Source organism: Schistocerca nitens, chromosome 2 (assembly GCF_023898315.1).
Source record: "Schistocerca nitens isolate TAMUIC-IGC-003100 chromosome 2, iqSchNite1.1, whole genome shotgun sequence".
NCBI classification, from domain to species: Eukaryota; Metazoa; Arthropoda; class Insecta; order Orthoptera; family Acrididae; genus Schistocerca; species Schistocerca nitens.
This window is the reverse complement of record NC_064615.1, coordinates 435,060,748-435,077,358: the sequence shown is the minus strand read 5'-3', so window position 1 is coordinate 435,077,358 and position 16,611 is coordinate 435,060,748. Positions and strand designations below refer to the sequence as shown.

General features: G+C 40.2%; 1 protein-coding gene across 1 annotated transcript in view; it reads left to right on the top strand.

Moving 5' to 3' along the window:
• Positions 1-16,611, top strand: part of LOC126236307 (lysophospholipid acyltransferase 7) — a 146,801-nt gene that overhangs the window by 30,394 nt on the left and 99,796 nt on the right. Inside the window, exon 2 of the mRNA XM_049945517.1 lies at positions 6,020-6,146. Coding sequence (XP_049801474.1) covers positions 6,020-6,146 — 127 coding nt within the window. The remainder of the gene's footprint in view (positions 1-6,019; positions 6,147-16,611) is intronic.

The following is a 16,611-nucleotide window of genomic DNA, read 5'->3' as shown; positions in this document are numbered from 1 at the left end:
AGGCTTTACTGTCTTATAAAAAATTCAATGATGTAACTGTTTCTGTAATACCCCATAATAGTCTAAAAGTGGTACATGGTATCATTTCTCACCAGGACTTAACACTACAGTTGGATGAAGAACTATGTGAACCTTGGAGAGGCATGGGATCCATTTTGAATATAGTGTACAGCGTGGCCTGCCTGGAACAAGTTTGACAGTGGGGTATTCATCCTTGCGTTTGAGTAGAATTTGCTTCTAGAGAAAGTCAAAACCATGGTTTATTGCTGTGATGTGCAGTCATATTTTACCCACCCTTGATGCAGTGCTTTAAATGCCAATGGATCTAGTGTATTTCTTCCCAGTGTACATACAACCCAGTTTGTGGAGACTGTAGTCGGCAACATCACAAAAACTCACCTTGTGCATGTCCACCTTCCTGAGTCAATTGCAGAAATTGACATCCTCCCCAATTCCTGAAGTGTGTTACTCTAACTAAAGAATGCAAAATCTAGTAACTGGTGGTCTCTGATAGCCTCTCATAGTTTGATACCTGGAAAAAGTCTGATTATTTGTATCCTGTCTTGGTGATATCAATCTTTCGTATTACTGTAATCAGGTTGTCAGCAGTACCCTGGAATAATTCCTCTTTTGACGTCAACCTCTGGTAGGCACGCAAGTGACTTAGACCATGGGACGAATTGGTCTTCACCCCTCATGGTTCCTGCAGGAACCTCAACTCTGTTTACTCAGCTGGAGAAGCTGCATCCTCATCCGATGTGCAGTGGTGACAGGGAGCCATGGATTGTTGGTACCAGGTGCTTGTTGCCCCCACACCATCAGACTCTGAACCAGAGTTCACTGTTGTTCTTTAAATCCCACCAGTAACAAACAACAATCTTGGGGTGTGATCTGTCATCCTGGACACTTCACATCTACCCCGGACACTCTTAACGTGACGATTCAATGGATCTGCAATGGATACTAATGTCACCTGCCATAACCACAACAAATAGTTTACTCCTGTTCTGCGATCTATGTTACTGTCAAAGAAACACATTTCACTGTTAACTATTCTCCAAATATCAAAAGGTTTCTGTGCACAACAAACACTAATAAGTGAAGGTGATAAAGTAATAAATGCTCTACATCATTTAACAATGTGAATGGCCACGTTTCAAGTACAGCAGAGAGGTTATAAAAAAAAAATTCCCAAAAATAAATATAACATATGTAAATAATTGTACATTAAGTACAATGATGTTATTACCAACCACAGAGAATGAAATCAGTAGAACTGTACAAAATCTAAAAAAAATTGGAGTCTTGGAGTCAGTAGACGTAGATGAAGTACCAATGTGTGAACTAAAACAGTGCATAGAGAGTGTACAAGTTCCCTTACAAACATATTAGATAAATTGTACACATCAGGGAAATGTCCAGAGTATTTAAAATAGGCAAGAGTTTTACCTCCACTATAAAAAGGTAATGCAGAAGACAGAGAAATTACCAGTCCACAACTACTGCCACCATTCTTAAATGTAATAGAATCCATTATGAATGACAGGTTAATGAGTTACTTGAATAAACATGATCTTTTAAATGAATCACAGTTTGGTTTTCAAAGTTGTAGACGTATAGAATCAGCCGTAACAGAATTCACAAAAGTTGTACTTGACAAAGAGGAGTGTGTCATAGGCATGTTTTTAGATCTGTCTAAGGCTTTAGGTACTGTTGAACAAACAAGAAGCACAAGGAATAAGAGAGGTAACTAATGACTGGTTCTGCATGTACCTAGCAGATTACTTAGAGGTAACAAGTACCTCAAATAAGTCCAAACTTTTAGTAAAATGTTAAGAACCAAAATATATTAATGTAGGAGTTTAGGACCAATAATTTTCCTGATATACAAAAGTGACTTTCCCATGGGGAAAAATTTCTCTTTTCTGTGATAATAATATTATAGTCACAGAAAAGGAAAACACCTTGCCAGAGGAAGCAGATGAATGACTCAAAGGCAGTTTACAGTAGTCAATGAGCAATAAATTTATACAGAGTGTAAAGAAAGCTAATGCCATGAATTTCAATTTGAAGAAGGAAAATCACATTGTTAAATTAAATGTAAATGGCACCTCTATAAACAGTGTAACAAATACAGAATTGCTAGGAATGAACAATGATTTGCAGTAAAGTGGTGTGAACACACGAAGATATCTGCAAATAGAATTTCATTAGCATTTTATGCCTTTGGAGTTCTGTCACCAGTGTGTAACAGTCAGTGTCTTTTAGTTACATACTATTCTTATATGTGGAATTCTTTTGTGGAGAACAAATGCACAAAATCTGAACAGTTTTCAAACTCCATGAAAACATCAGAAGAATAATAACCAAAATAGTAGTCAGCCTCATTGTAAAGATCTGTTCAAAACAGTGGGGATTTTAACTACATCATTTGAGTTCGTTTACCCTCTGTGCACACCAAAAATAACATCGATAATTACTACACAAACAGCTCTGTCCATGACCATGCAACTGAATGTACATTTACCAAGAAAGAATAAATATAAAACTCAAATAATGATAATGAGAGATTTATCATTCCACTTAACACCTTCACACTATATTTTTCCTTATTTTCTTTTTTGGAAAAAGTTACTCCAAAAGCTATGCAATGTGTAATACTAACATCTTATACTCTTTCTGTGCTCAAGATCTCTCTCATTATAGAGGGATGCAGACACAGTTTTCCAGGCTAGCAAATGGGAAGTTGCAGTACACAAAATGGTCCTGGCATCAGTTGATAGTGGGTGAAGTGTTATGAAACAGTGTGTGTATAGTGTGAGCAGTGAATAGTAAATGAATGAACAATGTAGCATTAGCCTTTTACACTGTTAAATAACTTCTTTGTAAAACATTGTTGTACACCAGGGATAAACTGAACGAGGTAGCACTGTTTTAAACAGAGTGGTTTCAATGTTCTCCCTAAATTATTTCAGGCAAATGGCAGGATGGTTCCTATTATAAGGCCATGGCCAATAGTCTGACCCATCCTTGTCATTCTAAACCTTAGTGTATATATATATTACATTATTTTTGTTGTTCTTAATTGGAATACCAAGACATGTCCGATATTCTTGTAAAAGTGATCCAAAGGTGAATAAAACTACTACTATTCCTGCTACTGCTATTGCTACTACTACTTCTTCTACTACTACTTCTCCTCCTCCTCCTCCTCCTCCTGCTGCTGCTGCTGCTGCCACTGTTATTTCATTGTGTCAAACCCAGATTGGCCCTGAGAGAACATTTGGAGGGGTCTGTGCATTGGTTCGCACAGATGTAGTCAGTGAGTGGGTTCCCCTCCATACCGCAAAGGAACCAATAGCAGTGCAATTATGAATAACCCCAGCAATAATCATTTGTAATATTTATTTACCTCAAGGCAGGGCATGTAAGATACCTCAAGATGACTACCTTAATCCACAAACTCTCCCCCCTTTTTCTCCTACTTAGGGATTTCAAAGCACACCACCCCCTGTGGGGAAGTACCACATCATCTTGTAGGAGCCTTCTGATTGACCAGCTTCTTTTCGATCTTGATGTGTATCTCCTCAATGACATTCCTCATACTTATTTTAGTACCACTGATGGCACCTGTTCAGCTATTTACCTTATGATCTCTTCTTCCAATCATATGGCTTTGCTACGGTGGTTGCCACATGACAGTCTTTGTGATGGAGACCACTTTCTGGTGATCCTGTCACTTTATTGTCACCTCCCAAAAGACCAGTCACCACATTGGGCTCTTCAAAGAACCAACTGGCAATTCTATACTTCTGGAGTTTCCTTCGCCTCCTCTTTGTCAAAGTGCGATGAAGGTGTGAGAGATTTCTCCGATGCCATCACCCATGCCATTGGAGCTGTTATTCTCCTTTCTATCAGCCCCCTTCCCCATGGGCCTGTGCTATATTGGATCAAAGACATTGCAACAGTTACTCAAGATCACTGATGGGTTCTGCTATGTCTGAAGAGACATGCTTTACAGATCGCCCTCATGTTTATGCAGCTTTGCTAATGTATGAGCCAATTTCTGTAGTCTTTTGGGCTGCCAAATGTCAACTTGTTTCTTTCATCATGGTGATACGTCTACCGATGTGTCAGTTCTTTGCTGAACATTTTGCAACACACTTTGCAACAGCATCAGCATCCTCTTCTTACCTGGCCACCTTTTGAATACATAAAAGACAAGTTCAAGGCATCTCCGTACTCTTTATCCCCTTCATGCCAAATTATATAATGAACCTTTCACTGTTCGGAAATTGTCGGGCCATTGATTTGCCACACAGTATAGTCCCAGGCCCTTATTCAATTAATAATCAGATGATACAAAGTCTGAATGTTGCTTGGACTCCATGTACTCATGTTGTTCAATGATATGTGGCTAGAGGCTGTTTTCACTTCACATTGATGAGTTAATATGGTTGTCTCACACAGACTGCTACTGGCTATTCGCCTCACCAGTGTGCTCTGCAAACTGCTTGGAATAATGATAGCCTGTGATTATGTTGGGTTCTCAAAGCATTGAACCTTTTGTCCCCCTATCAGTCACTACTGGCAAGAGTGTGTGTTGGGAGAATATGTGTTGCATTACTTTAGTAGCAGATTACTCATGATATACCATGGTAAAAGAAGTAACAAAGTAGTGAACTTTGGTGGTTTACATAAGAAAAGCGGATAAAGTAGGGAAGGGGGCCGTGTTACTTAACTTTAGAATAATAACAATGTGATATTGTGTTACTCCACGCCGTTCATCGCAACATGCTTGAATGTCCCTTGGCTCACTGTCCTCAATGTGCTGGAGGTATTGCTGATAGCATCCAGTGTTTGAGGAAGGTTCTTGTGTTGACACAGCAAGTTACATGTAGTGAGCACAGTATGCTTACATATTATCATCATGGAAGACAAAACTCGTTGCTAAAATGTTGACTGTAGAGGAGGACAATAGATTGGAGGCCCGTGCGTGGAGCAGAGCCTCAATTTACTCTTGACACCAATGAGAGGTGTCCAACATTCATCCATGATACTGGCCCAAATATGACTAACCTGCCTCCTTGCTGAGATCTTGGGACTGTGTGCATAAAACATGCATTGGTAGCTGACCACCTCCATGCATTTCTCTTAGGTATCAGGCTGATTCTGCAGTTTTCTGTTAAGACACCATTGTCACAGATTCCAGTCCACCTACTTTACACAGTACAGTGCCTGGGGAGAAGGCAGGTGCTATACTGTTGTTTTTAATGGAAATAGTTGCATACTGTTTGGCTCCAAAAAGGCAGCACACGGGGTTTGCTGGATTTTCTGGAGGGGTACTCATGCAGTGTAATTTTGTAGGAATAGGGCATCATGTGGTTGAGTGTAGACTTTCAGTTATTGTGCTCAAATTACTTTGCTGTGATGTACATCAGTTCTGTGGAAAACTTTGCACATTGACAACTGCTCTTGTCATAAAGCAGCAATTTGAACATAGTTGAAGCTTAAAATGGACCTTCAAGGATGTTGACAGACTGAACAATGTGCACACACTATGTTGTTCCTTTCGTGACTGGAAATACTGTATGCTCTGCTGAACTGTGGTGAGGATGCAGTTTTACTTTTTCCTCCAATGTGCAGATGAATGTGTGGAGCAAGCTCCTGTGGTCAAAAACACATTGAAAAAGGTGTTTCTGCCAGAAAACACACAAACTACCAAAGTCATGAGGGTGGTACAAAATTGTTTTTTAGCAGTTTATAATAATCAGTAATTCAGTGTTGATTGTCTCACTGTTTTTGTTTTGCCTTATAGTGATTCATGTAGCACCTAATACTTGGCACGTTCAGGTGTGCGTTATAATGTTACACATTTTGTTACACTGGTTTTATTTAACCATATTACGTATTTTTGGTAACTAACTTCTTTTCTATATTTGTCATCCCTGTTATTACAGTGTCATCAGTGCTTGAATATTAAATGTTTAGTGATTAATTTGTGTTGTCTTTGTTATAGGTCAAGCCATTTAATCAATCTCGCATTTTTATTTGGCTACCTGTTGTTTTTTCGAAATACCATTTATTTTGGAATACCATACCCACCACCACATGCAAACCTTGTACAGATGATTCTTACACTCAAGGTAAGATTTCTTTTCACATGTTTCAAAATTACATTTAAATGATAATTGCTTTTAATAATTGCCTATGACTAATCATCAAAATAAAAATACAGAGGACTTAGTAAATGAAGTTTTGACAAGGAACCCATGTCCGTAAATGTACTGTTTGGATATAAAATAAGTTTGCATATTGGATCACTTTCAAATCTCCCACTTCACAGTACACAAACAAGCTGAGAAGAGGATGCCGTCTTCAGCTCCTGTTGTAATTATGACATGACATAATAGCCTTCGTCTGACCACAACAGCAGCTGCAAGAAATTTGTATGTTTGGAAGTAGGAGGGTTGGCTGTGATGCTACACAGTTGCACAGTGCTCTCAACTTGGAAGATGGCATCCTTTGTCACATAGAAGGGAACCCAAGAGCAAGTACTTGAAGCACTGCTCTTGCCATGTGCTCCTTCGGCACACAGGTAAAAGCTCATTGTCTCCACTGTGTGCATACTGTGAAGTGGGAGATTTGCAGTGGTCCAATGCTCAGATAGACGTTACATCCAAATGTTACATTTGTGGACATGGGTTCCATATCATAACTTCTATACTTCATTTACTAAGTCCCCTCTACAACCCCAAGAAACATGTAATAGGAATTTTGAATCACCCTGTATTAAAAGATAATGGAGAGAGAGAGAGAGAGAGAGAGAGAGAGAGAGAGAGAGAGAGATTGTCATATCCTTTCTTATAAAGAAATCTACCTCTCTGATCAAATTCAACACAATTTTATTAGTAGGACAGCATATGTGAACACAATAAGTTATTATATTGCCAGAAAATCATCTCGGTCTCCTATGCTTCCATAATACAAAACTTCTGCTTTAAATAGTCATTCATCCATCCAATGGAAAATTCAGGATGGAATAGGCAATATTAGAAAAGGACAGATTACTACTTACCATGTAGCGGAGACGTTGAGTCACAGGCAGGCAAATCAGAAAGGCTGTCAAACAAGTAAGCTTTTGGCAAAAAAGACCTTCATCGGCATTAGGCAATTACGTCATGTAATTCTGATGAATACCTGTTTCACCAAAAGCTTACTTGTTTGACAGCCTTTTTGATGTGCCCATCTGCAACTCAACATTTCTGCTATATGGTGAGTAGCAATCTATCCTTTTCATAATGTTGTATTCATTCATCCATCCATATACACATGATGTTCTGAAAATCCTGTCATGAAGGATAAGCTTAGGAATGCAGAATGATGTAAGTTATATAAGTACTAGTCAAATGAAAATAAGAGATATGGAAAAAAGCAATAAACTGTTTATTTTTCAGAAGTAATCACCATTCACCATATTTGTTAATACATTTATCCCACTGAGAAAATACAAATCAGTGCCTCCACGGAAAAATATCAGTGTTTGCATCCACGCATGCAGTTCTTCATCTGAAGCAAATCGATGGCCATGAATGTCTTTTTTCAGGGCTCCAGAAATAGGGAAACCACATGAGTAGAGATTGAGACTGTATGGAGGATGTGTAATGGCTTCCCAGCGAAACTTCTGCAACATAGTTCAAACAGCAGGCAAGCCAGCTCTGGGAAAGCCATGATGACCTTTTTCATTAACTTTAAGGGCCTACTGTTCATTGACTTTGTGGGACATGGCATCACAGTTCATTCACCTTGATACACAGACACTTTGCAGACATTCAAGCACACTATCAAATCCAATGTTTAGGAATGTTGACTGGTGGCAGGATAATGCCCACCCACATGTTGCCTAGGTTGTTTCACATACACTGCAGAAGTGTGGCTGGGAAGCCCTTACACATCCTACATATAATCCCAATCTCTCCTCATGCTATTTCTTTATTTTTGGAGCCAATGGCCATTGATTTGCTTCAGATGAAGAGGTGCACACCTGGGTACAACTGTGGTTCCATAGGCAGTCACAAACGTTTTCCATGAAGGAACTGATCATCGTGTCTCACAGTGGGATCAGAGCAGAAGCAGCCACTGAGGGCTACTTCTGTAAAGGAAACTACCAGAAAATAACGAAGTGCTAATCTACTCTTGCTCATAATTGTGGAAATTATTTCTATATAACTTAAACTGAGAAAATAAATTGCTTTTAAGAGAAAACTACTGCTCTTACTCTTATATACCCAACTGCTGTTTTTATCTATCACTTCACACAACGTGTTTCTGTAACATTATTAACTTCAGAGACCACTATCAGCTGCCTATATTCTGGAAAAGTTGGAAACCCATACAATATTAACATTAGTGTAACCAGAAATTACATCCTCAACTACAAATATTCTAATAAATTGTGGGGGTGACTAATAATACACTCTGTGTTTAATTAATAACTGAGGATTTCCAATTTCCTGCCTGATGTCTGCTGGCGATTTTTGTAGACTTTTGCTGCAGAATGTAAAACTTCATTATGAACCCTACACAGGGATCTATAGTATCTGTGGAAGTTATGTCTACTTCTAGTATTGTGATTATGAAATTCACAATTCACCCTAAATTCAGTCTTATTATTTATTGTAAAAATGATTAGGAAGCAAATGTATTGACACATAAGTATGCAAATTCCAAGGTCTCAGGAGAGATTTCTTTACATAACATTCTCATTCCATGCTTCCGTGGGATACATACCATTTCATCCCCGTAAGCCTCCTGGCCGCAATTTCTTGTAGCCCCGTGCCCAATACTCATATTGACTCTGCCAACTTCACTCATCCTGCACCCATAACCTCTTCAATGCAATCTTCCCTTCCTTTTTCTATCACACCGTCCGAGTCCTCTATTCCACATCATCATCATCTGCTGCTGCTGCAAAAACCTCACTGGTGCAAATGATACATTCCTGTCCCATTCCCATGCTGCTTCTCCCTCCCACATTCCTGTCCCAAGCATCTATCATCAGCTACCCTTCCCCAGGTCTCCCTCTCACTCCTTGCCTTCTTTGTCCCCTCTCCCACTCCACCCAGTGAAACCCTACACCCCAGTCAGGCTGCAGAGTTGCAGACCAGGCATTGTTCACTCAGCTGGCTCAGTGTAACAGTACACGTGTGTGTTTGTTGAGAGGATATGAAATTTTGCATGGTTTTATCAGTAATGATTCTCATTAAAGTTAGTGGACTACTCATAAACTTCTGTACTTTAGTAGAAAATAAATGAACAAGTGTGACAAATTTTGCGTTAGTGGGAAATGGGATATCATCATCTCAAGAATTAAAGTTATCTCTATTTACAATCCTTGATTCATTATATTATGTTCTGTTATTGTTCTGTGTGTTTGTCTGAGGTATTCCTTTTGGGCTTCATGCAGTGCTGAGGTTAGTCAGGCTGCACCTGGCATCGTCACAAGTGCAGCAAAGAGACCTCCATGCTGTATGCTGCTCCAAGGAATGTTGATGATCTGAACATCTGAAGGACAATAATGTCAACTGCATTGATGTACATTGTAAGGATGCTCATTGGGTCACTAATACGAGGGCTATCCACAAAGTACATTACGTTTTGGAATTAAAAATAAATAAAGTATTGGAAATTTTTTTTATTATATACAGATGAAAGCCACACTTAAATACTACTTTTCTCCATAGTTGCCATTTAAATTAAGGCACTTATCGTAGTGATGGACGAGCTTAGAAATTCCTTCGTCGTAAAATTCGGCCGCCTGCACCTTCAACCACGTGGTTACCTCTTCTTGAAGCTGTGCATCGTCGTCAAAACGCTGCATAGCCAACCACTTCTTCATTGCTGGGAATAAGTGGAAGTCGCTCGGTGCCAGGTTGGGACTGTACGGCGGATGAGGAAACAACTCCCACTTAAAAGATTCGAGAACTTCACGAGTGGCATTTGCCGTGTGGGCCCGGGCGTTGTCGTGAATCGGCAAGATCTTTGAGCCCAACTTTCCCCTGCGCTTGTTTTGTATTGCTCTTCTGAGGTTGTGCAGAGTTTGGCAATACCTTTGAGAGTTTATTGTAGTGCCTCTTTCCAGGAAATCCACAAAAATCACACCTTTTCTGTCCCAAAAGACAGTCATTATGTGGTTGAAGGCGCAGGCGGCCGAATTTTATGACGAAGGAATTTCCAAGCTCGTCCATCGCTAGGATAAGTGCCTTAATTTAAATGGCAACTATGTAGAAAAGTAGTATTTAAGTGTGGCTTTCATCTGTATATAATAAAAAAAATTTCCAATACTTTATTTATTTTTAATTCTAAAACGTAATGTACTTTGTGGATAGCCCTCGTATATTAGACTCAATACAAGTCAGTCACTATATCATAAGATTAAAGTCTGTATTTATATTCAAGTTGTTGGATTACTCCTTTAGTACAGTTGTTAACTTATGAGTAACTAAGGAGGATCTGTTGGGAGTCTGTCGACTTTTACTGAATGCAGAAGTGTTCAACAACAGCCACCATGGACTCACACAGAAACAGTGAGAGAGCTGGAGCGGGGGGGAGGGGGGGGGGGGTTAGATAAATCTACCAGATGGTGCCTCTTCGTTTTATTGTCTATCTGGATGCTTCAGAATTTCATACATGTACATTGTTTTTATTTGTTTGGAATTTCATTGCACAAACATCTGTATCATTAAGGATTAAACTGTTCCATTTTCAGTTTCTGTACATCCCTCGTTCAATACATCATGAAATAACAGCTGTTACCATATCTTTAAGTAATAGGGATGACACCTGCTACTGTATTTATAGGTCATATTTTATAATATTTACAATATAGTTGGCTTAATAACCACCATCAGTTATGCACATGTCCTACTTCTCTGAAGTCCAATACATGAATTACAATTAACAATTTTTCAACTGTTCTTCTTTTTTCTCGTTACAATAATCAACGATATAAAACACTGTAAGATACATAAATACTCCTTGTTCTTCCAATACGATTTACGTGGCGCGAGCGGTAAACACTTGTCGATGCCGTTCGACCATCGCGTCTACCTTATGCTTGTGACTCCTTTCCAGCCTGCACACACAACCATGTGTCGATTTTTCACACAGACTGCACCTATGTCTCTACATTGCACCAGCTGGATGCACAATGCTGCATTTCAGCAGGTTGATAAGGTTGTGGAGGATTTGAGTAATAGAGTGAGAGAGGCAGCAGGCAGGGAGAGGGGTCAGAGTTGGGTGACTAGTGCCTGGGTGGGAGGCAGCCAGTTTGGCAGCTGGGGGTGTGAGAAGGAGGGGTGGCAGTGCATGGGCTAGGAATGTGATACATGGTTGTCAAAGCCGAAGGTGAGCACCACAAGCTGAAGGTTACATAGGGACATGAATTTGGGAGGGGGTGATTTGCCTGATGACCATTGGCTTTTAGTCCTGGATGGAAGTATTTCCAAAATGGCTAAGTTTGTAAACTGCCATGATTACAGTATACCCTGCATACCAAAATGGCACTATCCAAACTGGCACTGAGGCAACTGTGGTGCACCATGGGCCTTAGATTACAGGAGTGAATAACAACTGTGGAGATGTGTATGGGCAGATAGACATGCAACTGTTGAGCAGCTGACCACCCAGACAAACCAAGGAGCCACCAACAGTGTCTCCTCAACAACTGTTCAGGGAATGTTGCTGTGTATGGGCATCCACAGCAAGCACCTGGTTCGTGCACCCATGCTGACTGTTGTTCATCAGCGACAAAGGCTGGAATTTACATGCCAATACTGCAACTGAGTGGTGGTGATGACCTTTTTAAATAAATCACATTTTATGCTCCATTTGTCAGATGTCTGTTGGTGACATGGCATAAAACATCTGGAAGTAAACCGCCTGCAAGAATAGTCCAAAGAGTCAAGGCCGCAGGGTAATCCCTGGGTGATCTCATCATTCTGGAAGGCGCAATGTATCAACACAAGCATACTTGTATCCTTGGGGACCATGTTCACCCCTACAAACAGTTTCTTTTTTGCTCAGCATGATGGCACCTATCAGTAGAACAGTGCAACATGTCACACAGCTCACAGTGTATGTTGCATGGTTCAAAGAGTACAGATGAGTTATCATACTCCCCTGGCCATCAAACTCCCCACGTTTAAGCTCAATCGAGAATCTGTAGGATCACCTGAGTTGGACTGTTCATGCCATTAATCCTCAACTGATAAACCTAGCACAGCTGGTCACAACACTGGAGTCAGCATGGCTCTACATCCATGCCAGTACCTTCCAGAACCTCACTGCCTTTATTCCTGCTTGTCTCCCAGCTGTTTGCACAGCAAAAGGTAATTATTCAGGCCTTTGGCAAGTGATCACATTAATGTGGTAGACAATGTATCTTCCTTCAGCATGAATGTTGCTGATAATCTTACAACATTTATCAAATTTTATTGGCCTAGTGCTGTATGTTTAACTCCTAAGCGCATTTGCCATGGGTAATGTACTAAATTCAACTAGTTTATCTGCACAATGCAGCTGTCTGACACATTTATCAACAATATAAATTCTGTTTGTGTTATGTGGTTTAATACATTTGTAATACAGTTAGTAATATTCTCATAGTGTCTCTATTTATTTTTCTCTGTTTCATTAAGACGTATGTTATAATGCAGTAGAGCCCCAATAATCCAAACCCTGCATATCTGAAATTTTGGAGAATATGAAAAAAAACTGAGAAGAAGGAAAAAATAAATAAAAAGCTTGTTTTTAGTGTAAGGAAAGGATTTTATTATGATATAGCACTGAACAACTCAGTTATTGAAACACAATTTATTGAAAAGAAATGTTCATTCCAGTGGTAACTATAGTACTGTATCACAAGTTTATGAAGTAGTACTGTAATTTTCACTTATAGTAACTTGCAAAATCTGTAATCTCCTTTTGTCATAAAGAAGTGAGTCTGCATGATGATGCAATGTTGAGCCAGTGCCGCATAAACATCACATTTGTTGGTGCTGCAATAATGTGCTGTTCTACTTAGTGTAATGTCAATTCAAGAGCATCTGCAGCATCAGAATGTTGCACAATATGTTTAGGGGTGTCTTCTTCTTCACTGTCTTCATCTTCAAAGTTGTCATCAGTAGATTCTGTACTGCAGAGACAGTGGCTTCATCACTGATTTCTTGATGATTGTTGTCATAGACTCATATTCATTCTTGAAGGCAATTTTCCACTGTGTTCTTGAACACTGGGATTTCTTGAACAAGTTGAAGGATATTACTATTGTCTGGGCATGGAATGGATGGGATTTCTTCAAACATGAGACTTGGCCACAATTTCTTCCACAATGTTTGTTGTAAATGTTTGTTCATTTTGTCACAAGCCTCAGCTAGCCAGTAGATAGATGTTCTGAGGTGGAACAGTTACGTCCTTCATTTAGAAATTGTAGGAGCTTCTTTATTGTTATTGAACTTAAAGGTTTTGTAACACGCCTTGATCCATTGGTTGCAAAATAGAGGTTACATTTGTCGGCAAAAATAAAAAGAGCTTTGATGTACTCATTGAGTAGCTGCATTTCTGAAGGATGAGCTGGAGCATTGCCAGTAATTGTCAGTTAAAAGTAGTAGAGCTCGAGATGGCAGTCCATTTTCTGTATTGAATCTTCTAACACAGGGGACAAATTGTATCTAAAGCCATTCACTAAACAAAACACCAGTCATCCAAGCTTTACTTTGATTTTTTTTGTAATAAACAGGAAGAGCTTTGATAATTATGGCTTTGAGGGCTCATGGTTTCGCAGGCTTTCTAGTTACCATGAGAGGTAATTTGTTAGTTACCACAACATTGCTACAGGCTAAAACAGGAAGGCATTATTTATTCATTTTAAAACATGTTGTACACAACTCTTCTTTTGAAACGAGATGTTTTGTAGGGAGTGCTTTGAAATTCAGGTGTTTTGTCAGCATTATAAACTAGGTACTGAAGCAAGTGATTTTTCTGATGGTATCAAGTCTGCAAACTCATCTAAGAATGCATCTGTGGCAGCAACAGTGGCTGATAATTTTTCTCCACTTATTGTTAATTGTCGTATGACATTGCTGGCAGTTTTGTTGGATCATCATTCATAAGTTTCTTCAGTTGCAATCCCTTTTCTTGAATCAAGGTACTTTTAATAGGAACACCTTTTTGTTCTCTGAGTAACCCAAGAGAAATTTTAGTCATTAGTTTTATCATACAATGATACAGTGGAGTTGTGACCTTGTTGCAAAGTTTCTTCACTAGTTGTGTTGCAAAAGCTTTCAATTTCCCTCCGATTCCCCATCCTTCCCCAGACACTGATAGTGGCTTTCCCAGCACCAAATATACCCCATGGGGGCTCCCTACCCTTTGGCGGATTCGTGCTTGGTGACGACAGGGCCCCAGCCTTTGCAGCTTTTTTTCCCTTCCATGCTGCATGTCTGTCCTCTTGATATTCCTCTTCATCCCCCTTGGGGAATCTGGGATGTTGCTGGAAACGTGTTCTGCATATTCAGTCACTGATATTAGAATAGTCTCTCCACTGTCTGTCATTCCTTCTTTCTTTTTTTGTTCCCCTTCTCCTATCCTTCCTCCGCTTCGGCATTTGAGGTTCCTATTTTCCTTCTTCCTCCATATATGTTCCTGAAGACCAGCCCACGCATCTGACTCATAACAGATTACTGGGTAACGTATAATTCCCAGCCCCAGGTTGACAGATAGGGTTCTCACATACCCCTGATAAGGGCCAGGCCCAGGGAGGGGTGATTGCCTGAACTGTTACCTTCCTAAATTGCCAATTAATCCCTCAGTCAGGTGTTCGGGAGGTGTGACCTGAGGTGTGTAAAATCACCTAAGGCAGGTGCGCCGCCTTCTGAGGGGGGTCCCCCAATTGGAAGGAGCATGCCGTTGGAAATGCTGGCTATCATGGGGGATTTTCTCACAATGAGCCAATCATCTTTTTCACTGTCATCCTCTACCAAATGTAAACAGAATGAGGCTAATGATTCAAAGACCCTACCAGCTGCACCACGGTTCCTCTTGATTTCATGTACTGATACAGTCAGTCCTTCACTGTGATAAATCTGTTTATTATTCAGAAATGTGTTGATGCAATTGCTGGCCCTGTGAAATCCTGCTCTTGTTTATGAAATGGCACTTTGCTTTTGGAGGCTACTTCTGATTCTCAAGCACAACAACTGCTTGCAGCTTCACTCCTCCACAGCTATCCTGTTCTTGTCAAGGCCCATTGAATGCTGAATTCTTCCCGCGGTGTTACTTACACTAGGCTGCTCGATGGTCTGACTGATGCAGAAATCCAAATGTACCTTCCGATCAGGGTGTCAGTGCAGTCCATTGGGTGATTAGAAGAGTAGATACATCCTTATTGCCCACATGTGCCCTTTTTCTCACCTCTGATAGAGTAGTGCTTCTGTCAAAGATCAAAGCAGGCTGTGAAGTTATCATAGTACGACCATACATTCCAAACTTGATGCACTGCTACCAGTGTCATCGTAACAACCACTCTCGAGAGTCGTGTCGACACCCGGCCAAATGGGTAACCACGATAATACAATGCCAGTATTGTTCTGATGACGATGCACTGTGGTGACCACATCATATATATTTGCAATTGTGAATAATGCCTACCATCAGCTGTAGAAAGGAATGATGACAATGAAAATTTGTGCTAGACCGAGACTCAAACCTGGATTTCCTGCTTATCGTGAGCAGTCGCCTTACCATTTGGCTATCCATGCACAACTCGCGGCCAGACCCAAACTTCCATATGTCATCAACTGTGCATCTGATCTGTATGTGAATACACATAATGGATGTGCGAGTACAGATCATAGATGTACAGTTGGTGACATATAGGTGTTTGGGTCAGGCCATGAGTCGTGCACAGATAGCCAAATGGTAAGGCAACTGCTCTTGATAAGCGGGAAATCCAGGTTCGAGTCCCAGTCTAGCACAAATTTTCATTGTTGTCATTCCATTGTACAGTTGATGGTCGTCATTATTCTCAATTGTGTTATCATATTTATCTGCCGATACGGGGCATGGAACTTTCAAGCACAATGTCTGATCTGTACGGGAATACACATAATGGATGTGCAAGTACAGATCGTAGATGTACGGTTGACGACATATGGACATTTGGGTCTGGCCATGAGTTGTGCATGGATAGCCAAATGATTAGGGGACTGCTCGCAATAAGCAGAAAATCTAGATTCTAGTCCCAGTCTGGCACAAATTTTCATTGTTGTCATTACATTCTATGGCTAATGGTAGTCATTATTCACAATTGGGAATTCTTATGAAATGTGTAACTTGTTGTAGGGATGCTCACAAGGGTGATCACCCATCTCCTTCTCCCCACAGTATTAACTGGAATGGCAACCATACCGCATCCTCCAGAGATTGTCCTGTGTATCTCGATTAGCAGGCTGTCCCGGAAATCAGGGTGAAGGAAAAAGTACCTTACCCGGTCGCTCGCACGTTGTTGAGTAGTTGGAAACCCTGCATTCTATCATTTGGCACCTACAGTAC